Source organism: Mytilus galloprovincialis, chromosome 12 (assembly GCF_965363235.1).
Source record: "Mytilus galloprovincialis chromosome 12, xbMytGall1.hap1.1, whole genome shotgun sequence".
NCBI classification, from domain to species: Eukaryota; Metazoa; Mollusca; class Bivalvia; order Mytilida; family Mytilidae; genus Mytilus; species Mytilus galloprovincialis.
The window spans coordinates 71610068-71635303 of record NC_134849.1 but is presented as its reverse complement, the minus strand read 5'-3'; the positions used below and the strand labels follow the sequence as shown (position 1 = coordinate 71635303).

Genomic DNA, 25236 nt, shown 5'->3' with positions numbered 1-25236 from the left:
CACGTGTTTGTGTGTTAAATCGGGGCCTCCATGAAGGATACACTTGAAGAATAATACTTAAGTTTAGGAAGTTGATTTCTAATTTCTTCTAAGGTGGGAGATTACTGCCCGTAAATTTATAAACATATTTTTGACAATTATGAACACGTTGAGATTTTTTTTTATGTGATCTGGAAAATTTAAGAAATGTAAACATTATGCAAACCGTCGGCTACTTTTGTTTGACTTTGCCTGCGTCGCAGGTGTTTCGAGTGATTTTAATGACCGATCTCATCGACGTTTTTTTTATTTTTAATTTACAATAACTTGTCTGCACCTCTTTTTGTTTCTTTTCTCGCTGAAACTGTTAATTCGCGTACCATTTCCGCGATAACATTCCCCTGTTCGACCATTTTCCCTTCGAGGCACAATGTGCGATTGCGCATTGGGAACTGACGAGTAAAGGTCACATGAATAAGGGTTGGGCTTAACATCGAATTATTATCTATAGATAATAAATAAATGTAGGTGTTAAACGTTAAAAAACTTCTAAATGCTTAATGGAACGTAACCAGTAATTGTTTTAATCATAATTATTTTACTTTTTGTACAAAATCCGGCATATAGATTAAAAAAGTAATTTTAACGAAAATCGTAGCTACTATCCGTTTAAGTTTATTAAATAACAATTCTTAAGTTTATTTCATAACAATCGACTAAAAACTTCCCACTATGAAAGATGATTCTTTAGCATGACTATAATTTAGTATAAAGAATGTCACAACATTCTTGTTTGTCTTGTTCTATCAATCCTCTCGAACAACTAGCATTTTATTGTATTACAGCATTTCCATCCCTGCCACCAAAGTTTTGTTAAAGGCAGATAACCCAGGTTAAATTAAGCATCTATGGCATGTGCACTCAGACTTAACGAATGAATTTTATTTTTACAGGACATTCGGTCTGGTAAGCATCCTAGCTTTACCAGACCAATTTTTTTTTACATCTAATTGTATATTATCCGACAAAAAACAACAAACATATGACTTTGTTGTGCCCTACTCCTCCCAAAAATGCACCAAAAAAAAATGATGAAAGTTGTGCACCTTTGCTTGAATGCATTTCAGTGAAGAGTAATGTCCCATTTTATTGGATTTTGACAATGTTTGTGAACTAAACATAATTTAGAGTTTCTGTATAAAATATTATTTCCTGTTTCTTCTTTCTTTTTCATATATCTTTTGGTTTTCAATTCTAGTGTTTATATTTCATAGCTGAATTTTGTGATCTGCTTGGATTTTTATTCATTTATTGTATTTAATCGGCAAACCCGGAATTATCCTTATCCGTTCCAAGAATCTGATCCGGTTTTATTTACATTTCCGGTTGTGCCAATGATGGCAGCCATTGTTGTTTTTGACAGTCAGATATGTTTTTATCCGGATTTACACATTACTGGTTGCCGATTTTCGTCATAAAGCTAGCGGTTGAACAAAATAAACATCACTGTGATGAATAATAAAGATGAAAATAAATTTGAGATCGTTTGGCAATTTTGCTAGAATGTTAGAAAAATCCATGAAAAAAAACACTGGACATTCGGACCTGAATTCAACAAAAATTTACCAGACCGATCCATTATTCACCGGATTTGTCCGACATATTTGGTGTAGTCTGTGCACTTTGACTATGTTTTTTTTTTAGTTGCAAGTCAATATTGGGCACTTGGTATATGAAAATCATGACTATAAAATAAAATTTATTAAAATTCATTTGCTGAGAAAAGCACTAGCCTAAAACCATATAACTTACTTCAATTATTGATATAAAACAGGAGTGGTGTACCCCTATGTACAGTTTATTTCATGAAGGCCATGGGTTCACCTAAATTTTAAATTATCATGGTACAAAACTTCCAAGTGTCAGGTATGGTGACCTTAGATGGCCTGATATGAATACTAATATGACAAGTAAGATTTTATCTTAAAACTTTCACACAAATGAATCAATTCTAAAGTGATGATTTCTTCACTTAAGGAAAATATATATATTTCCAGCCATCTTGTCACACTACGAAGATGAGGAATTGATCTACTCACATAAACTCATGTACTCAAGGCAAGCTTGCTTCTAGGAGACCCCAAAAGCAGCTGAATGAGTATATGCCTATAGCATTCCCATGCAGTGACAATATACAAATATTTATAAAAAATAAGATGGGGTATCATTGCCAATGAGACAATAATAAATCTCCACAAACAGAAATTAACAGTCAATCAATGTTTTGAATAAAGAGGACTTTTTGGGTTCTGCTGAATTAACTGATCTTCTACTATTTGCCATAAAACCATACCTGTCCACCTGTGACGATGAAAATGCAGGTCATGACCTGCATTGAAGAATCAAATCTCAGGTCATAACGCGTACAAACTTTTTCGAGCTGAATTTCAGTATTTATGGTACATTTTCTTATAATGTATATCAAAGATACCAAAACATCAATGCATGTTCACTTGGTTAAGTCATTTTAAATCTTATTTATTATTATTTCATTGCACTTTTAAAGATTTTTATAAATTTGTGTAACACAGTCTTATGTTCTTTACTTTCTGTCATCATCTAAAATTTATTTTTCAAATGTAATTTTAAAATGAGACTACTGGCTATGTAGCCTTTAAACATACCATGTAGAGGTATTACATCTATGAACTATTTCTTGACAAGGAAATTAGACTATGATAAAATATAGTAATACAGTTAAAGGAAGTATAAATGTAAAAAATAATTTTCAACTTTAAAAAAAAAATTATATAAAGGTATAAAAATAATGAAAAGTTATTTTTCAATATGTATTTGAATTTTATATTTTTATGATTTAATCTTTTTCACCCATAAAACGTAAATATAAGGAATAATTTTGAATGGTGACAAATAAGGGGAAGTAACTCTAGTTCAAATATGTTTGTAAACCAGTAGTGCAATTTATTTACGACCTAAAGCTAAGGTAATTGGTGTTAATTAACAGTGTGTTTGACACCAAAGCTGTCAAGTGAAGCCATGCACTTAATGGGTCACTTAATTTGACAGTTAACATAGCTAGATGAACTGCATGTTCATGGAAGAATTACGAATTTGCCGGTATTTAAAGGAATATTACTTATGAAAATCAATCTCAAGGCTAAGAAATACGGGTGAAATCGGGTCATTTACGGAATTCCCGGGTTATTTCAATGACCCGGCGGGTGTCCCAGGTGATCCCTCAGAATTGTGAAAATCTCGGGTCACACCCACAGAATACGGGTCAGTTGACAGGTATGATAAAACCAGTGTTAAGAGTGAGCCTTCTTGATCCCTCCCCCTTTTCAACACAGTTGATTCAAATCCTCAACAAATTATAAATATGCACTCAGAGAAGAAACAAATTTATATTCAATTACTTTGAGACTATTACATAACAAATGTATATCATATTATATATAACGAATGTTACATAATCCATTATTGATAATGCCCTACTGCGACTACTTAAGAGTTTATAAACAGAAGTTTCAAATTAAAGGAAATAGAATGATCTAGGTTAACCTCTACTAATGGTTTATGAATATAATGAAGTCTAGGGTAAGAAAATCCAAACGTTATCAGTCTGATGTTAATAAGTGGAACAGGAATTAATGTCTGTCTCAGTACCAGAGTTCTATCTGTTTTTGTGTGGTTGATGTTGCCTGGTTCTATAATCTTAAGTTATCAGTCTATTTATTGTTATTGACTTGTTGTATTGACCCCCAGCACAACTAGTGCTTTTTTCTAACATTACAACAGTTCCAACCCTGCCACCAAGATTTTAGTTTTATAAGAATTATTGTCCCCCTGCACGACAAATGCTTTTTTCTGACATTACAACATTTCCAACCCTGCTACCAAAATTTTAGTCTTATAAGTAGTTTTTGTATTTACTATGTGTTTTCTATTTTTCTGCGACTTTTTTAGCACATGTACCTCCTTGCTATCCTGCCTTCTTTATACAGTATAATACAACAGTACACATTTTCAAAGGTCCCTTAAAATCAAAAGCCTTAAATCTTAAAAGACCACCCTCATTTAGCAGCTAAATGGGCTTCAATCCAGATGTGCAAATTCTTACAAGAAGGAATGGGCACATTATTATAATAATTAATTTCAGCAATGATTCTTACATCACAACAATTAGAATTCCACGTAAACAATCCATTGCCCCTCTATGATTATAATAATTAAATTCAGCGATGATTCTTACATTACAACAATTAGAATTCCACATTAACAATCCATTGCTTCCTCTATGTTAAAGTCATTTACAGATATATATATATCATATGATAATCGCCTCTAATGAAGAACGGAAATCAAATCTAGATCTAGAAATGTTACAGTTATCAAAGGACACACACTATTATCAGGTGCATCAAATCTAATTCTTCTTTTTTGAAGATGAATCGATTGAAATCAAGACAAATGCTGAAAATCTGATTCAATAAAGGTACATATCATGTAATTAATGAACTCTGGGCAAATGGGGGAGGTATGTCTTGCGCATCAAATCTAATTCTTCTTTTTTGAAGATGAATGGATTGAAATAAAGACAAATGCTGTGAATCTGATTCAAATAAATGTATATATCAGGTAATTTATTATGAACTCTAAGCAAATGGGGGAGGTATGTTTTCTGCAAACATTACACATAAATTTGACAAATGAACCATGAAAATAAGGTCATCAAACAAAACCTGTCATCATGGTCATTTGGACATAAAATTGAGAATGGAAATGGGAAATGTGTCAAAGAGACAACAACCCGACCATAGAGCAGACAACAGCAGAAGGTCACCAACAGGTCTTCAATGTAGCGAGAAATTCCCGCTTATATGCATACAGTACACTAAATACAGTTGACCTACTGTTGATAGTTTATGTGAAAAAGACCTTATCATGTAGTATTAAACTTAATCACTGATCTAAGAATTGAGGTCAAGGTAAGTTGAAATCTGACAGAAAGTTTATTGTATCCTGCAAGAATCCATTATACCAAATATAATTATCCTATTTCTCACACGTGAAAGTTAACATGACAAAAATAAAAAAAACAAAAATACATTATTTTTAAGCAGTCGCTGAACCATGAAAATGAGGTAAAGGACAGATGACAATCATGACACATGGAAACTCTGTTACATAAGACATCTATATATATGAACCTTTTGAACACAGCAAGGCAATAATTATTTTGGGTTCAAAGACAGCTTCTTGCACAACAGATGACGGAAGTCTTGTAATTACTGTCTTCGTAGATACACGTCGCATCTGTTATGAGATGTCACTAATTATTACGATAATCCTCTCTTACAAAATTCCTGAAGATGACATTGTATTAACTCTACATCATATTCTTGTTTATTTCTGGAATATGTAATAAAATGTGACGTTGTTTTTTCAGTTTGTAGCAAATTGAGGCAAAAATGTCTTCTACATTTCAAAATAAAAGCTTTATACAAATACTTTCCACTGCCTCAGTCAAATAGGGCTCTTCATGGTTAGTTCGGCCACATTGAATAGGGGGCAGATTTTTTTGAAAGATTTGGAGATAGTATGAAAATACGGAAAATCCTATGCATGTTTCCAAGCAACTGCTCTGTTTTTTTCACACTGTATTTGACTCCATTATGAAAATCTGCCCCTATCCAATAGAGCCTAACTAACTGTGAAGAACCCTATTAGCACACCTTGTGTGGCATTCTGTGATTTTTGTTCGTAGGAAAGACCATAATGGACAAACAAAAGTTACCCATACTTAAGACTAGACATATCCACATTTTACAGCCTGCCCTTAACACCAGGTGCTCTAGTTATGGCTAATTAATTATAATGATGAAATTAGGATAAGTCAATATTTATACAAGCAGTAACTCCATAAACTTTTAACTACAGTGCAAGCTGATAATCATGTTCTATCAACAACTTATTGCTAAGCAAAACATAAACATTGTAGGTAATGAAAAATACTGGTGTTTCTCACCGTGCATGTTAAAATCTGGGATGAAAAATTAAGGGAATCGACAATCTTTTTATACTAGACTTATCCCTCCACCAACCCCAACCCCCCAAAAAAATATACCATTTTTTTTATAAAGTAATTTTAAATTAATTCCTGATAAGAATGTGAAAAAAACTATTTTTCTTAAATAAATGTGAAACAATACAAGATAGGTACAAACACTTTATTTGTAGATCTCTACTATATGTGCGTGATACAGGGTGATATTTATGTTTAAGAGCAATACACCTGAAATAACAGCAAGCAATATTTTAACACACTTATATATAAGTCAGCACAAGATAAACCTCAAGCAGACTTAATTGACCCATTTCTCTGTTGATATAAGATAAATTATAATTTCAATAAAAAACCTTTAATATGAAAAAAAAATCTTGATCTATGACCCTAAAACACATCTTTCTAGTTTTTTCAAAGAAGATATATAGATTTTCAAGATTGAAATCTTCACAAAAATACAGCCATGAGGTATCTTTATTCTAACATCTGAAGATGAAAAGAAAAGATAAAAGATGAAAAACATGTGAACGTTGGATAAATAACCCTGGTTGATATGTGTGTTTATTTACTATACAAATCAGCCTCATTAAAACTGATATCAGACATACATGTCAATATTTTGAAAATGCAGGTCAAGTCATACAGGCATGGAGTAAAAATAAAACATTTTTTGGTGTTATAATTAATAGTTTAGATTTTCAGAGATTACACATCTTTTCCTCCTTTAAAATATTCTTTTAAAAAAAATTTGGTCTGTTTTTAACTGTACATCAAATTCTTTATATAATTTTTTTAAATTTCATTTTATATTTTTTCATGAAAGTTGGAAAATTTTAACTTTGAGAAATTAAACATTTCTATGTGCATGTGATGTAAGTTTTTTAAATGTCATTCATAGATTTATGACTGCAATAATTGCTATCTTAACTCTTCATACAATTTTTTTTTCTTTCTTTCTCATAAATCAGTTGTTCCTAAGCACTTGAAAACTTGCAGTTTAGGTGTTAAAAAAGATGAGAATTTGATTAAAAAGTTAAAGCAGAGTTGGGTATGTTTTCATATATATTCCAAGTGAAAAACTACGAAATGTCCTCACATCTTTTAAGCAGCATTAGTCCTGCTGACCAAGGGGCAGATCCAGCCATTTAAAAAACTAGAGGCTCTCAAGAGCCTGTATCGCTCACCTGATTCTACTTGGGTTTTTGAAATCATATAAAAAAATATAAAATTTGGCTAAAAGTGACAACACAACCTCATTTATAAGGAAAGGAACATGTTTAATTTCATTCAAAAGTCCCCCACTGGCGGCCATCTTGGATGACGGATCGGCTACAAAGTAACAACACTTGGTCAGCACCTCATAAGGAACATTCATGCCATGTTTGGTTTTATTCCATTCAGTGGTTCTCTAAAAGAAGTCATTTGTATGCATTTCCCATAGGGTCCTATGTTAAACTAAGTCCCCTGCTGGCGGCCATCTTGGATGATGGATCGGCTACAAAGTAACAACACTTGGTCAGCACCTCATAAGGAACATTCATGCAATGTTTGGTTTTATTCCATTCAGTGGTTCTCTAAAAGAAGTCATTTGTATGCATTTCCCATAGGGTCCTATGTTAAACTAAGTCCCCCGCTGGCGGCAATCTTGGATAATGGATCGGCTACAAAGTAACAACACTTGGTCAGCACCACATTAGGAACATTCATGCCATGTTTGATTTCATTCCATTCAGTGGTTCTCTAAAAGAAGTCATTTGTATGCATTACCCATAGGGTCCTATGTTAAACTAAGTCCCACGCTGGCGGCCATCTTGGATGATGGATCGGCTACAAAGTAACAACACTTGGTCAGCACCACATAAGGAACATTCATGTCATGTTTGGTTTCATTCCATTCAGTGGTTCACTAGAAGAAGTGATTTGTATGCATTTCCAATAGGGTCCTATGTTAAACTAAGTCCCCCGCTGGGGGCCATCTTTGATGATGGATCGGCTACAAAGTAACAACACTTGGTCAGCACCACATAAGGAACATTCATGCCATGTTTGGTTTCATTCCATTCAGTGGTTCACTAGAAGAAGTCATTTGTATGCATTTCCAATAGGGTCCTATGTTAAACTAAGTCCCCGCTGGCGGCCATCTTGGATAATGGATCGGCTACAAAGTAACAACAATTGGTCAGCACTCCATAAGAAACATTCATGCAATGTTTGGTTTCATTCCATTTAGTGGTTCTCTAGAAGAAGTCATTTGTATGCATTTCCCATAGGGTCCTATGTTAAACTAAGTCCCCCGCTGGTGGCCATCATGGATGATAGATCGGCTACAAAGTAACAACACTTGGTCAGCACCCCATAAGGATAATTCATGCTATGTTTGGTTTTATTCCATTCAGTGGTTCTCTAAAAGAAGTCATTTGTATGCATTTCCCATAGGGTCCTATGTTAAACTAAGTCCCCAGCTGGCGGCCATCTTGGATGATGGATCGGCAACAAAGTAACAACACTTGGTCAGCACCTCATAAGGAACATTCATGCCATGTTTGGTTTCATTCCATTCAGTGGTTCTCTAAAAGAAGTCATTTGTATGCATTTCCCATAGCGTCCTATGTTAAACGAAGTCCCCCGCTGGCGGCCATCTTGGATGATGGATCGGCTACAAAGTAACAACACTTGGTCAGCACCTCATAAGGAACATTCATGCCATGTTTGGTTCCATTCCATTCAGTGGTTCTCTAGAAGAAGTTCAAAATGTAAATTGTTAACGACGACGACGACGGACGACGACGACGGACGACGGACGCCAAGTGGTGAGAAAAGCTCACTTGGCCCTTCGGGCCAGGTGAGCTAAAAAGGAGGTGGAGGTGTGTGTGGGGGGTGAAAGGGGTTCCAACTATGTACCAATTGAAAAGCATTGATCATCAAAGATTTTCATACTCTTAAATTACTTCTTGAAATCAAAATATTTAAAGCTTCTTTCATTTTACTCTATAAAACAGTTTCAAACTAATCAGATAGTTTAACATAAACAAATTGCAGCAAATGTTTTTACAAGTTAACATTTAACATGCAATCCATCATTCCAAGTGCAAAATAATTAAAAGCAGTTCCTTGATCAATTTCATGTCAGTTTCTGACCCATTAGTAAATAATTGTCTGTTTCTATAACATGTTTAGTCTATTTTTTTGAATTAACAAATCTATGGCCTTCATCTGACAAGAAACAATATACGAGCTGCGTTTGGATTGAAAACAACCTTCTGCAAGTGCAGTTATACATGTAAGTGCATAAGACTTTGAGTAGAACATTCAAGTACAAGGTAAAACATGAATATTTGGTCTGTTTTGTAGGGGTCTTCATATAGCAACTTATTTTTTAAACATTTACCCACTTTGTATAGAGATTTTATACAATCCGAAATAAATAAAGGCAACAGTAGTATACCGCTGTTCAAACTCATAAATCCATGGACAAAAAACAAAAATAAATTAAACTGTCAATTGTTCTTGAACAATTGAGAGGTCTTTCCTTTTGTAATGTAAAATACATGTTCCAACAGACGTAGAATGTATTGAAGAGGTCAAGGTCAACCTTAAAAAGCTCGAAAACACATTAAAAATCCTTTATATAAGGTTAAAAACACTAAATTCGCTATTTTGGACATGACCTTGACCTTTGACCTTTTGACCTTTGTCAAGGTCATTAGTCCCCAATGCCATTACTGAAGACCCCAAGGGTCTAGGACCTTTGGTTATATAGTAAAAGCTGATTTTGTCTTTTCAGAAACCTAAAACAGGGGTTATGCCCCTTATAGAAAGGTCAAATCTCTTTGGTCAAAATGTAACAAAGTTGCGCCATAATGACCCAAACATTTTCCACTATTTAAAACTTCTGTAATTATAATGGTTTCTGAGATTATCCCATAACAAGGTGTTAGGTCAAAGGTCAAGGTCAACATACAAATTTGACCTTGAGGTATTTTTTAAAGATACATGAATTGATGATGATTGGTGAAGATCCTAGGTGTCTAAGACTTACGGTTTCTGAGTTTTGGTGGCCAACCGACACCGGTTAATTTTGATAGGGGCATAACCCTACCAATGAGTCGTTGAATCTTTTCGATCCAAATGTAACGAAGAACCGGGGTCTGGTCCTGAACAAATTTCACCCTTCGTTTTTTTTCTACCTATTACGGTTACGGTGTTGGAACGATAACAAGGTTTTTTGGTTTCGGAGGGATTACTCCGAACCGACAAAATATTTCGACTCACAGGGTGAGTTCCGGATAGGTATTCATGAAACCAATACAAAGTTTGAACATGAAAGCGACTTGGTTTACGGTTACGGAGGGAAATTTTGTCAAAGTTTGGCGGAACAAGAAGAATAATAATTAAAATGTCAATTGTTCTTGAACAATTGAGAGGTCTTTCCTTTTTGAAATGTAAAGTACATGTTCCAATAGGCGTAGAATGCATTGAAAAGCTCTCAAACACACATAAAACCGTTACAAAATGACAAAAACAATCAATTCGATAATTTGGACATGACCTTGACTTTTGACCTTGTGAACTTTGTGAAGGTCATTGGTCCACAATGTCATTGTAAAAGACCCCATGGGTCTAGGACTTTTCGTTCAAGCGTTAAAGCTAATTTTACCTTTTCAGAAACCGTTAACGGCGGTTATGCCCCTTAAGAATATGTCAAATCCTTTCGGTCAAAATGTAAAAAAGTTGTGCCTCAGTCACCTTAACATTTTTCACTGTTTACTATTTCTGTAAGATTAACCGTTTTTGAGATATCGACTAAAAAGTTGAAAGGTTAAAGGTCAAGGTCAACCTTAAAAACATTTAAAACACACTAAAAATCATTAAAATAAGGTCAAAAACACATAATTCGCTATCTGGGACATGACCTTGACCTTTGACCTTGTGACCTTTGTCAAGGTCATTAGTCCCCAATGTCATTGGTGAAGACCCCACGGGTCTAGGACCTTTGGTTATATAGTAAAAGCTGATTTTGTCTTTTCAGAAACCTAAATCAGGGGTTATGCCCCTTACGGAAAGGTCAACTCTCTTCGGTCAAAATGTAACAAAGTTGCGCCATAATGACCCAAACATTTTCCACTATTTAAAACTTCTGTAAGTATAATGGTTTCTGAGATTATCCCATAACAAGGTGTTAGGTCAAAGGTCAAGGTCAACATACAAATTTGACCTTGAGGTATTTTTCAAAGATACATGAATTGATGATGAATGGTGAAGATCCTAGGTGTCTACGACTTACGGTTTCTGAGTTTTGGTGGCCAACCGACACCGGTTAATTTTCATAGGGGCATAACCCTACCAATGAGTCGTTGAATCTTTTCGATCCAAATGTAACGAAGAACCGGGGTCTGGTCCTGAACAAATTTCACCCTTCGGTTTTTTTCTACCTATTACGGTTACGGTGTTGGAACGATAACAAGGTTTTTGGGTTTCGGAGGGATTACTCCGAACCGACAAAATATTTCGACTCACAGGGTGAGTTCCGGATAGGTATTCATGACACAGATACAAAGTGTGAATATGAAAGCGACACGTCTTACGGTTAACGCGGATAAATTTGTCAAAGTTTGGCGGAAGAATAATAATAATAATAATAATAATAATAATAAACAGAAGAAATACAGTAAGGTCTTTCCTTATAGAAAAAGGAAAGACCTTAATCAGAAGAAATACAGTAAGGTCTTTCCTTATAGATAAAGGAAAGACCTTAATAAGTTAGATGTATTGATATACAATTGAATAAAGATCAATTTCTATCCGACACAGCTCATATATCTCTTTAAATGAGACTTGGGTATTACAAACTTTTATAATCCATCTGAGAACAAAAAAATATTAAAAGTTAAAACATATATTTTAATAATAATCAGGAACACTGTATATCGGTAATCCATTCAAAAAACATAAACAGAACAGTTTAAATAAGCTTGTCAACTTTGACTGGAAGTTTAGTCTTTCAAGATAAAATTTTGAAGCCAAAGTCTTGAAATTTTTGTATAAAGTCCAAAGGCTTGTAGTAAAAATTCTGACAACCTGAGCTGGAGTGGCTAAGAGTTCAGAGCATTAAGACTGAAGTTTTACACCTTACTTTTAGCAAAATACATAATGATATGGAATGGAAATTTACAAATGAAATGTGTCATTTAAATCATAGAAATACAGAAGCATCCATAGTACTTTGTGGATCATACTTCAGGTACTGATAGTCTACCACATGGGTAGGTACTATCAGAGACATATTATATGTCTCTGGTACTATTATGTAAAGAAACTATCTTTAGTGACTATCTTATTGCAGATAACAATGCAACAATTTACTACAAACTGACAAAAGTATGTTATAATATATTACATATTCCAGAAATAAACAAGAATATGATGTAGAGTTAATACAATGTCATCTTCAGGAATTTTGTAAGAGAGGATTATCCTAATAATTAGTGACATCGCATAACAGATGTGGTGTGTATTTACGTAGATAGTATACAAGACTTCCATCATCTGTTGTGCAAACTGTCATAGAACTCAAAATAAATATTTAGAACAAGGATGTTCATTTTTCTGTTAAAATTTTGTAACTTCAAGCTTTTTTTCCTGGCAAGAATAACTTTTTTGTTTTAGAACACTATTTGCCAATCACAACATTTTGGTGTATACTGTTGAAAATATTACCTAGAATAAATTAAATTCTAAAACCATGAATAACTCCTATATTTCTTAATATTTTGTTAAACTTTTGTTTTAAATATGCAATGGGTTTTTTTCCCATCCACTTTTGATATGGATTGACATGGCTTTTGGTTCCCCCCATCTGATAAACTTCAGGCAAAATATTTGAAATTTTGCAATATCTGATTATTCTGTCCACTCTCTGTGATAGTTTTATGCCCCTTGCCTTACTATTCCTTTTTTGCACATTTCCTACCACAATTTATTCAAATGCCAATACAATTATCTGTGCAGTAATTTAATACAGATAGCAAAAATATTAACTTATCCTGACAAGACAAAGAAGACCATCCCGTTGTCATTCTTAATTCTCAAAATATGCAGAATATGATGTAAGACTAACAAATCGTTATGAATTAACGTAATCACAACAGACAAGAAACATGGGTTAAGATGTAAGATTTCATTGAAATGTGATTTATCTAGTATACCATCAAAGCAGAAATCAACCTTTATTACTTATATTTGTCATGGTGTGTTATATGGCTTACATTTGTGTTAGTGTTATTTTGGATAAAAAATATGTTTTATTTTAAGAAAGAAAATTTTATGTTTGTATTTAGTAAAATTTTAATTAATGTGTTTATTTAATTTTACCTATGCTGTGGCATTAGTACTCAAAATGTCACAGTTTGCTCAAAGCACTTTATTTTGAAATACTAATTGTAATTAGCATATGTCACTTTGAAAGTTTAAGATTTTATCAAAACATCATAGGATTAGGCTTTGTTAATTAATGTCTATTTTTTGCTAATGAGAGTATTATTAACGTGTCGGGACAAAGTGAGTTATTTCGGATTTTAGTATAAATATTGTTGGGAAATTTTGTAAAAGCAGTCAGTGTTTCGGAAGCGTAACCTCACACTACTCATGTCATTATACTGGACCTATAAGACTGTCTACCAGTCTACCAGTTGACTGTGTAGTGTGAGACAAAATTTATCTCTGACTCATAATTTAACTTTAGAAAATTATACTTTTGAGAAACTTTTATTTTGAGACTTTTACATTCTGAAATTGAGATTAAGTACATTTTATGATTTAGTAATTTTGGCATTTATTTTATATTTTACATTTTAAAGAGAAATAGTTTTACTTTGGATTTGTTATTTTGAATTGATACTTTGTACTTTAATTAGATTATTATTATTTGGCATTGTTTATTGATTGATTTGTTATCATTCATTTAAATCATTATCGTTAATTAAATTATGAAAACCTTCCTTGCGTTTTAGCTATGCCTATCAGAACATTAAGTCTAGCGATAGACTGACCCCCTGTCCCTTGGTTCCAGCACATACGAGTGGACCTTGGTGACATATTCCTTTGTTATAGACCTTAGTTACTTGACACTACATTCCAAACATTTTAGCTTCGTCTTTAATAGGTAACCTTTTTTTTTATTTCCGCTGTTTCTGCAAATTAAAGCATTGTCCAACAAACTGTAATTTGTTGTATCTGAAGGAATTTCTTTTTTTTTATCATTCTTACTATTTTATTCTTAAAAAGCTGACATGATTGAGATTATGAATTGATCTTGGGTATATCAACCTGATAGGTGATCAAGAGATAGATCCCCTCCCCCTAACTTATGTCCTGAAATAAGTATATGTTTTAGTTCTTACATATGATTTTTGACTGCTTGATCCCCTCTTATTCAAAGTCCTTTTAAACATCTGCCTTTGAATTTTACTCTTATATTTTCCACTGTGTGCATGAAAATGGGAGTTAACTTATATTATGATAGGTTCCAGTAAATGGTTTCTTTCCTACATTGTTGGATTGAATGTTGGTTGCTTGACATCCAGTGGCAAATATTTCATGCATTTTCAGGACGATCCTACATTGAATCTGAAAGCCTTACAAAACTCGAGAATCAAACCATGCAATGATTTTTTATTGCATCAACTGAAAAAAAAATTGAATTTCATTAAAGATGCACTATAGAAAGATAAACAGTCCTAGCCTTGCAGGAGTACAAACGGAGCTCACACGCGCCATGTTCATAAATATTTTTTTAATTGCCCCAGTAATCTCTAAAAGGATCAAAACCACCACTTGTCATAGTATCTTCTTCATGCAATCTTAGATATTAAAATCATCACCGCTTATCATCCTTATGTCACGGCAGACATAAGAAAGATGGAAATCACAGCTGTTTGGTTGTTAACTTTACAAATATTTAGGTAGAAATAAGTATTTGGAGAAAAAAAAACTTTATTTAATTTGCTGCAAAAAATATTAGAAAATTTGTAAAGGATTGTTGCATGTCTAAAAATCTAAATAAAAAAAATTGTGCACAACAGTGGTATGATTGTTCTGTGTCATTATCCTAGAACTTCAATTTTGGATATATGCTATACTTGAGATGCTATAAAACATTAAATGTGTATGTAATTTGATCAAAATTTCCAATATAATACATTAAGCACACACAGATATGTACTCTTAGACAATTAGATCAACATCTCTTAAAATGTATAATTTAACATGTATTTTAGGGTTTCATTTTTTTTTTCAAGGGACATTATAACCTCATTATTAGGTTAAAGTATGAATCAATTCTTATAAATGTTCCCAAATCTGTTCTTCTTAAAACAATGTAAAAAAGTAAAATTTTCAAAACTATTCTAAAGTACTAATGCATGTGCAACCCTGCGTTTAATAAAAAAATAACATCTTTTAAATGATTGAAAAATGCAGGCGCGGATCCAGAGGGGGGGGGGGGGGGGGGGGGGGGGGGTTTCCGGGGGTTGGAACCCCCCCTTTTTTTTGGACGATCAATGCATTTGAATGGGGACATGTAATTGGAACCCCCCCTTTGTCCTGGGTTAGGAACCCCCCTTTTTAAAATGGCTGGATCCGCCCCTGAAATGTAATGTCAGCCATGAAGTTGAGAGGAGAAATAAAGAACTGAAGAAGGCCAATGGCTAAAACGTCTTAAAAAATTGGTTTTTTGATACAATTATATAAAATATGATCCCTATCGGAATTTTGAAAACAAGAAAAAAATATTCATAGATTGTCTCCCCTTAATATTCTGACCCTAATTTAATAATCTAGGTAAACTATTATTATAATCAAGATAAACAAGAACATCAGAAATAATATTTCCACAATAACACCTTAATAACCAGATGGTGTTGAAAATAGCACATTATAAACACAAACAAATTAGACATAATGCATTGTTCAGGAATGTCTAATAATTAACATCTCTATAGGTAGGTCATCTGTATAATAGCTTAATTCATTTATTTTTCATGGGTATTTGATTTCCTGTTTTTTCTAAAGTCTCAGTCGAACATTTAGTTCCTATGTTAACTCATATAATGCAGGAAAATTTGTATCTCCAGTCTGCACCAGAATCATTTTGGGAGACTAATATTTCAACTTTTCTTTGCATCTCTAACAAAGTTTGTAAAACCCTGATACAATTTTACCAGTCTTATGTTGTACTGTTATACCACTGTCCCAGGTTAGGGGGAGGGTTAGGATCCCGCTCACATGTTTAACCCCACCACATTATTTATGTATGTGCCTGTCCCAAGTCAGGAGCCTGTAATTCAGTGGTTGTCGTTTGTTTATGTGTTACATATTTGTTTTTCGTTCATTTTTTTAACATAAATAAGGCCGTTAGTTTTCTCGTTTGAATTGTTTTAAATTGTCTTATTGGGGCCTATTATAGCTGACTATGCGGTATGGGCTTTGCTCATTGTTGAAGGCCGTACGGTGACCTATAGTTGTTTATGTCTGTGTCATTTTGGTCTTTTGTGGATAGTTGTCTCATTGGCAATCATACCACATCTTCTTTTTTATATTATCTCATGTTAAATAATGAATCTACTGTATCATCTTCATTGTAAGGACAGACACATGAATGGTTATTGCCTTGCCAGAAATGTATTCCAAAACTTCTATAAATATGCATAAAGTACACAGTTTTTCTTGTAAATCAGTATCTAGAGTAAACTACAGAATTTATAGTGTAAATGGGTATCAGACTTGAAAAATAAAAGATTTTCTGGATTTTTTAGATATAAGAAAAAACAAAATTTACCTCATACTGACTGTCTTTTTTGAAACAACTGATTGAGGATGGTTAACAAACATATTATCATACCCTCCCCCCTCCTTTATTTTTATAGGACCCCAAACTTTTTCACTTACTTTATAATTTTCAGAAAGAACACTTTCAATTATATTGAAGTTACTTTTTACTTTATATGTTAATCGAAACGCGCGTCTGGCGTACTAAATTATAATCCTGGTACCTTAGATAACTATTTACACTTGGGATTACAAAAAAATATTGACTGTGCTTCATAAAATTAATATACATTTTTGTAATTTGAAAATAAGCATTTTGACCAAATATATCTATGGCCAATTGGTAACAATCAATATGAGAAACTTTGCTGCTGTCTGATCAAATTTATTTTTAATATAAATGAATTATTGACCTACATTATGTACATAACGTAAGTCTGAGATTTTTTTCTTCTCTAATAAATGTGGTAATATATTTTGTGCATCACTTTATGGAAGGGGTGCATATACTTAAAGTGGGTACAATTGATTATTATTATATTACAGCAACAGATCCAGGTTTTTCAAAAAGAGAGGGCTAAAATGGACCAGAGGGAACAATATAGTATTAATAAATGGAGAATGTGTCTCCATAGACACATGATGCCCCAGCTTGCATACAACATTATAAAGTTCATAACTTAAGAACTATAAAAGTGACACTACCAAAGTTTGTACTTGATCTAAGTTTTGTCATAATTAGTATTGTGTAAAAGTTTTATAATGTATGGTGGGGGCAAACCAAAATTAAAGAAAGGAAACTAAAAAAAAATACATTTTTTATCAATTCATAAAGGGGCATCACTTGAGAATGGTTAAAGTGACCCCACCAAAATTCAAACTTGATTTGTATTTTGCAGTAGTGAGCATTGTGTATAAGTTTCATAATATTTGGTTGAGTCAAACTCAAGTTAGAGAACGGAAACTAAACATTTTGAATTTTCCATTTATAAAGGAGTATAACTCTATAAGGGTTAGAGTGACGCTACTAAAATTCAAACTTGATCTGTATTTTGTGGTAATAAACATTGTGTAAAAATTTCATAACATTTGGATGAGGCAAAATCAAGTTTAGAGAACGAAATTTTGAGACGTACATACGGAAAATACAAAATATTGCTTTTTCATTTTCATGCCCCCACTGCTACGGCGGGGCATGAAAATGAAAAAGCAATACAAAACACAATTCATAAACATAGGGCTGTGTCCCCTGGCAATGCCTAAAGATAACTGTACATGAAATTTTCACATGAATTGTATATTGACAAATTTCACAAATCAAAACACACATTAACAACCTACTTGACAAACAATTTATTGCTGCCAGTCTTTTGAATAAAGTCTAACTTCCTGGATGCATTATGATTTACAGCTTTTTTATAACACGATTGTTTGAAGAGATTTTCATAAACCTACTAACAGATATTTACAAATATATACATATGGACGTTGATTTTCAAGTTTCCTTGGAAAAGACAGTACAAGTATGTCAATTAGTATATATGTAGCAACCCAACAACAAAACATATAAAAAGGCAAGGAGCATTCTTGACAAATAGATAGGTCTCTCTGCTTGAATAAAACATTGTAAAGGGACACAGTGGCGGAACCAAGGGAGGGGGTTGAACCCCCCCTTTTTTTTTTAGACAATCAATGCATTTGAATGGGGACATATAGATGGAAACCAACCCACCCTTTTTTTTTTAAATGGCTGGATCTGCCCCTGGGACATGACTAGAGAATCATATGAGTGATGCCACCCAAATAATGAAATTCAATCATTGTCTGTGTTTTTGTTAATAATCATTGTGTTTAAGTTTAAGACCATTTGGTTGAGCCAAACTTCAGTTAGAGAACGGAAATCAATTTCAGAGTAACAATTTATGTCCCTTCCTGACACCACTTTCATAAATAACAGGACCTCAGTAACACTTGAATTTTAGAATGATATTCATTGCATCTGATGTCTTGCCATACAATTTTACCAAAATTGTGTGCTTGGGTATCAGACAATAAACTCAGATTTTATCACTGAAAAATTGTGATACTTTCAAACTAAAATAAACTGTTTATACCATACCTTACTGTAGACAATTTGCTTACTTAACGAGTGATTTATTTCAAATTTGATGTCTTTTCCACTTACAAAACTCGTTAAATAATTAATCAATATAAACTCCCAAGATAAACTGTTAATAACTTTACCCATTTATCCAATCATCAAGATCATGTATAACACTTTTCAAAATAAACTTTAATGTAAATTCAGGTATAAGAGTTATAAGGTGTTAACTAAATTTACAAGTTATTAGATGTCTGGCAGGAGGAATTTTATACTAGATGCATCATAAGTGGAAGTTTTGTTGTATATAACTATAATAGCAGCAATAGCAAAGCCATTGTTATGATTGTAAATGAAAAAAATAAAATTCATTTGGAAAAAGTACAAAAAAGTTGTCTTGACCATCTATACTATTTTTTAGAAGAAACAATTTCATAGTATTTTTAATTTTTTTTTCTCAAAACCTCAGATGATTGAATGCGTCTGCAATTGAAAAAAAATGTATGAAGTCTTTAAGCAATCCCAATAATGGTTTTATTTTCTCTATACCAAATGTATCAAAGGAAATCAAAATAAAAGGGGCATTAACTTAAGTGGGGATTAATATAATGTAATGTCATTTACACTAATATCTCTTTTTTCATGTTTTTATCAAATTAATAAATCAAAATCGGTAATGATTTTTGTTGTTTGCCTAACATGCCTAAAGTCCAGTATCAAGTATTTCCTTCATTAAACCTGTTTCTTGGTTATTTGTGATGTTGAGTTACTGTCTAATTTACTTTATTCATTCTATCAATCTAATAGGTAGGTTACTGCAATGTGGGATTACCTTTATGCAGCCACAAGAGCTGGACATAAGATTGAAGCTAGAAAAATAGCGTGTTTGATAGCAGAAACTTTGCAATTCTACAGAACAGAGGTGACTTGGGTTGATGGCACATCTATCTTAGTTCACTTAAACTCATTTAATTATTTCAATATTGAATAAAAATCATTTTTTTCATCTTTTTATTTAAAAAAAAAAATGTACAGGTAAGATGCACCATGTTTGTTGCATTTTTTTCCTTCTGCAATGAGTAACGAAACAAAATAAGCACAAATTTCTCGTTTGAATTGTTTTACATTGTCTTATCAGGGCCTTTTATAGCTGACTATGCGGTATAGGCTTTGCTCATTGTTGAAGGCCGTACGGTGACCTATAGTTGTTAATGTCTGTGTCATTTTGGTCTTTTGTGGATATTTGTCTCATTGGCAATCATACCACATCTTCTTTTCTTATATACAAATAATACACCTAGTTCAAATTAACCTTAAAATTGACTGGATACTTTGTCAATGTCAAATCAGTATTTGTTTCTAATTTTTTCAAAAATAAGCATGCAGTAGTAAATAAACAGCAATTATTTACAAGGTCATAACAGATCAACAAATCTTTTTCACAATTCCGTGTTAAATAAACAACAACTAATAGTGTTCAATACAGGAAAAGGTTTTAGATAGATTATTATGCATATGAAAAATCATTCATATATTTTCTTGCCAGGAATATTAATAAACAAATGGAGAATGTATACATGGGCACAGATGAAGCCCCCACTTGCGTTTAATGTTATAAAGGTACATATTTCGAGAACTGTTGCAGTGACGTCATTCAAATTTCGAACTTGTGTTAAGTTTTGTGGTACATATATATATGTATAAATGTGTTTCATATCATTTGGATGAGGAAAACTAAAGAGGACGGAAACTAATTTTGGCAGGGGCATAAACAATCAAAATGAAAAATGCCAATGAGACAACTCTCCACAAGCATACAAGAGACCAAATGACACAGAAATTTAAACAACTATAGATCACTGTACTGCCTTCAACAATGAGCAAAGCCCATACCACATAGTCAGCTATAAAAGGCCCCAAAATGACAATGTAAAACAATCTAAAATCTATTTGACAAAATGTAATTAGTCTTTAAAAAAAAATCTAGATTCTAAATCACCTCATGACCTTGCACTAATTTGAGTCAAATTTTTTATTTCATGTAATCAAGTTATATTTGTACATTGAAGAATCATGTTTTAATTACAAAGCAATTTAAATAAAGAAAGTGTGAGTCACTAGTCCAACCAAATTTTATTCAAGTTCAACTGTGAACAATTTAAAAAATATTCTTTTCAAGAACTATTACAATTTTTCTTTTTATTATATATATATCAAATATATAGAAATTATTGTGAATAATAAACTAAAATTATGCAAATCAGTATGTTTCAAAAATAAAAATGAAATGAACATCAAAACATTGTCATTTAAACAGCTGAGTAGATGTCAACACAATGACAGGGCATATTAAGGTAAAGAAATATCACCTCATTACACTAGTAACACATGTTTACAAATGTATGGAGCAATCATGTGTAAGAAAATGTCATTCATAACAAATAACAAATTAGTTATATCAATTACAACCCTAATCATATTGCACTATCAATAAATCAATACTACTTATACAAAATAGTAGAAATTTGTGAATTGATTTTTATCTCAAGTTTCATTCATCATGTTCATGTTGTAAACAAGATTAAAACATTTATTAAAAAAAAGATAATTTACCTGTATTGCTCCAGCCCAGCATAGCCAAAATAACATCCACCCAGGCCTTCTAAACACCTGACAAATTTGAGGCTGGCAAGACCTCCAACCACAGAGTTCACTTTCCTCATCAGAGGGTTTTTTTCCCTCCTCAAGTTCTAATGGTTTGACTTTAGGGTCCATATCTTCCTCAGAGCAAGGTATCATAAAGTAATCTCCATTTTTCACAGGTAAAATTTCTTCTTTCAGCATGGGAGAGTTTTCATTGGAGTGTGAATTGTTTACAAATGTCATTGTTTATTGATTTACGGTCGATCGGATATTGATACTTTAAATAGAACAGGAAATTTACAACTTTCCCTTTCTGAAGTGTGAGTACTTATGTTCAAGTCATTAATTAAATTTCAAGGAGTAGTAATATATAGCCATGCTTCCTGATTTATTTAATCACAAGAAAAACAAATATCACTTTTTATATCCTAATCAGATCGTTAATTGAAAATCTGAATGTAATATCGCATGAATGAAACTCAGTTCTGGCAAGGATTTTTACTATAAAATTTACAAATCCTTGGTTCTGTGAAAATCATCTATTTCTATAATTTAACTGCAAAAATCATATCTCGTGTATATCCAACTTCCAAAGTTAGCTTTTTGGAATTAAATCCTGTTTCTTTCACAAATTAGGGTAATCACAAAGTCCAGCTGATATCAGGATTATGTAATATTTGGAAGATCAAATCTCATGCTGTGTTTTCATTTAATTCGTCAAAACTACTTCAATTTTTTTGTCTGATTCATTCTCTTTTTCACACTAATTATGCAACTAAATCTTGACTTTAACAGCTATCCAGCGAGCCAAACATCTGCCTGGAATCTGTAATATACAAGAGAGAATAGACAGTTATAATGTGTTTCCATGATGATGTAATAGACTGGATAATTGTTAAATGATAAATATTCCATAGAATTAAGCAGGGAACCATTACTCATTGACCAAACTATGAGTGTCGTTTGCGACATCTTGTAAACTGTAAATTTTAAATAATTGATGGCTAATTTTTAAGACATTGACATTTATCAGAGACACTAGATCGAATTGGTATCAAAAACACCATGCAGGATCCAGCCATTTTTAAAAGGGGGGACCCAACCCTGGATAAAATGAATGGTTCCAACTTTATATCCCTATTCAAATGCATTGATCAGCAAAAAAAGGAGGTTTCAACCCCCCACCTCTTCCCCTCCTTGGACCCAAAATATTTAAATAGGGGTTATAAGGGTTCAAGCCGCTGCCAGCCTATATTTGAGAATTATAACAATTCAAATTTTTGCAGTTGTATAAAAAAGGTGGTTAAGCTTTTCATAAAATGCAGTTTACTAAGCTGGAAAAGTGCAAAAGTGGCATTTACTCTAAATTTAAGCTGCTCAGACATAGGCAGATTTAGATTTGGGGAGGGGGTGTAGCAGTCAGTGGGCCCTCACTTACGAAAGTTTCTTGATCAGCACTGAAAAGCACTGCTATTAATATTGCAAGATTTGCATATGACTATTAAAGTAAATTCTCTCAAGAAAAAGAAATAAATACTAGTAATGTCTAACAATTAGTTTTAAACCATTTAGATAAAACACATCCTTCTGTAATGAAAATAAAAATAAAAATATATTTGCACCAGTTTTTGAATATTAATAGCCATAACAGATTGTCTGTAACCATAAAAATCCAAAAGTGTGAACATTTTATAGCTAACGGCTTATTAATTGTGGTAATAAGCCACACCTGTTAATTGCAAATGCATGCTAAACATGTAATTTTCACCTGTTTTTTGCAAACATTTTATCTACCTTCTGAAGTTTTAATAGATAATAAATATTCTTATCCAGCTGTTCAATGGTCTAACACTTGGTGGTCTGCCAATAACGGAACCAGAAAATAATACTGTAGGTACTATTTTGATTAAGGTGGACATGTTGGTCAGTGCCCTATTGTGTTTTCTGTTCTCTTCCTTTGGTCTCAGGTGGTGAGTTGTCTCATTCATTTGACAATCATACCACATCTTATTTTCTCAGGCATCTCACTTTTGCGAGGAAAACTTGTTCAACTATATAGGGAATCACTGAAGCAATGACTGGAGCTGCCCACGGCCCATCTTATGAAAATTTCTGGATCTGCCACTGATTGGGACAATAAGAGCTGAAATTATGCATTGCACTTTATATTTTAGAGGACTTTTTGGTTATTTTTGGCATAGGGATGCAGTTATTGATCGACACCTCTTAGCTATAACTGTAAATTCAGGATCCCTTAGTTGCATGCATTTTTATATATATATATGATTCTGATAGTTCCGAACAATGGACAAAAATGCAAGACAATATAGCAACTTGAGGAATATAATGCTATCAAAATTGAAAATGTTAGATTTGAACTTTTTGTGATAAGATATACAGAGGCGGATCCAGGGGGGGGGGTGTTCCGGGGGTTGGAACCCCCCCTTTTTTTGGTCGATCAATGCATTTGTATGGGAGAATATAGTTGGAACCCCCCCCTTTACTCTGGGTTGGGACACACCCCCCCCCCTTTTTAAAATGGCTGGATCCGCCACCAATCCCAATTTTTCAATAATAAAAAATATCACAAAAATATCTGATTTACAGCATAAATTGTATTATATATTTTTTTTTTTAAAGTACAGATAAAATGAAATACACAAAAGTGAAAAAAAATAAACAATTATTAGAGGATCATCTAAGTTATCTTCACCAAATAATTTTACACTTTTATCATACAAATCAAGCACTTTATATCATAAAAATTGGCAAAATATCTATTCCTTGACAAAAAATCTGATTCTAATCAAGTTTTAATCACCTAAACTTTATAAACAACTGATTAAAACATTCAAATGATTAAGAAATATCTATGAAGGTCAATCAAAGAAAAATAAGGGTCTTCATCAAAAATCACTTACTGTGAGATCCTCATGGGTAGTAAAGGTCTTGAAAAAAAAACCCACCTTGTATTCTATTACAAGTTTTTTCCATGTAAAAATGTTCTAAGTACTTTAATGTTGAGGTGCGTTTGATCTTTTGATCCCATCAATTTGTTTGTAATAACTTGAATGGGATTTTAAGAGCCTCGTCTTATTAATGAATTTACAAATTGCACATTTATCTACGATAACAGGAAACTACACATGTTCCTGTCATTTTTCGTACAAATGCTTTTTCTGATGTAACTTGGTCAGTCACGTAACATATTGTAATATTGTTATGTAAGTTTCACGTAAGTATCAGATGTATAATAGGTAAATGATAAAGCATTTCTGTGTCAAAATTAATAAAACATTAGGGACAAGACTTCTGTTTGTATCACCTTCACAAATGTACATGTTTTGTACATATTTATTACCTCAAAGAGGGGTTAAAAGGGAGTCTTTACTTTCTAATATTCCGTCAATACAAGAGTTGTCTCACTTGCCATGATACTATATCTTCTTATTTTTATATATAAAAGAAATTTCATTTTCTTATATTTTTACAATAAGAGGGGTTCAAAGGGGAGTCATTTTCTAATATTCTAGTCTATAAGAGGGGTTCAAAGACAAAGGGGAGTCATTTTCTTATATTCTCGTCTATAAGAGGGGTTCAA

At 32.7% G+C, this 25236-nt stretch overlaps 1 protein-coding gene across 5 annotated transcripts in view; it reads right to left on the bottom strand.

Annotated features, from left to right (window-relative positions):
* The window catches only part of LOC143054736 (solute carrier organic anion transporter family member 4A1-like), a 90776-nt gene that overhangs the window by 32018 nt on the left and 33522 nt on the right, over positions 1–25236 (bottom strand). For all 5 annotated transcript variants that reach the window (XM_076227766.1, XM_076227769.1, XM_076227770.1 and 2 more), the window contains one exon: positions 21606–22461. In XM_076227766.1, coding sequence (XP_076083881.1) covers positions 21606–21878 — 273 coding nt within the window. In that variant the 5' untranslated portion in view covers positions 21879–22461. The remainder of the gene's footprint in view (positions 1–21605; positions 22462–25236) is intronic.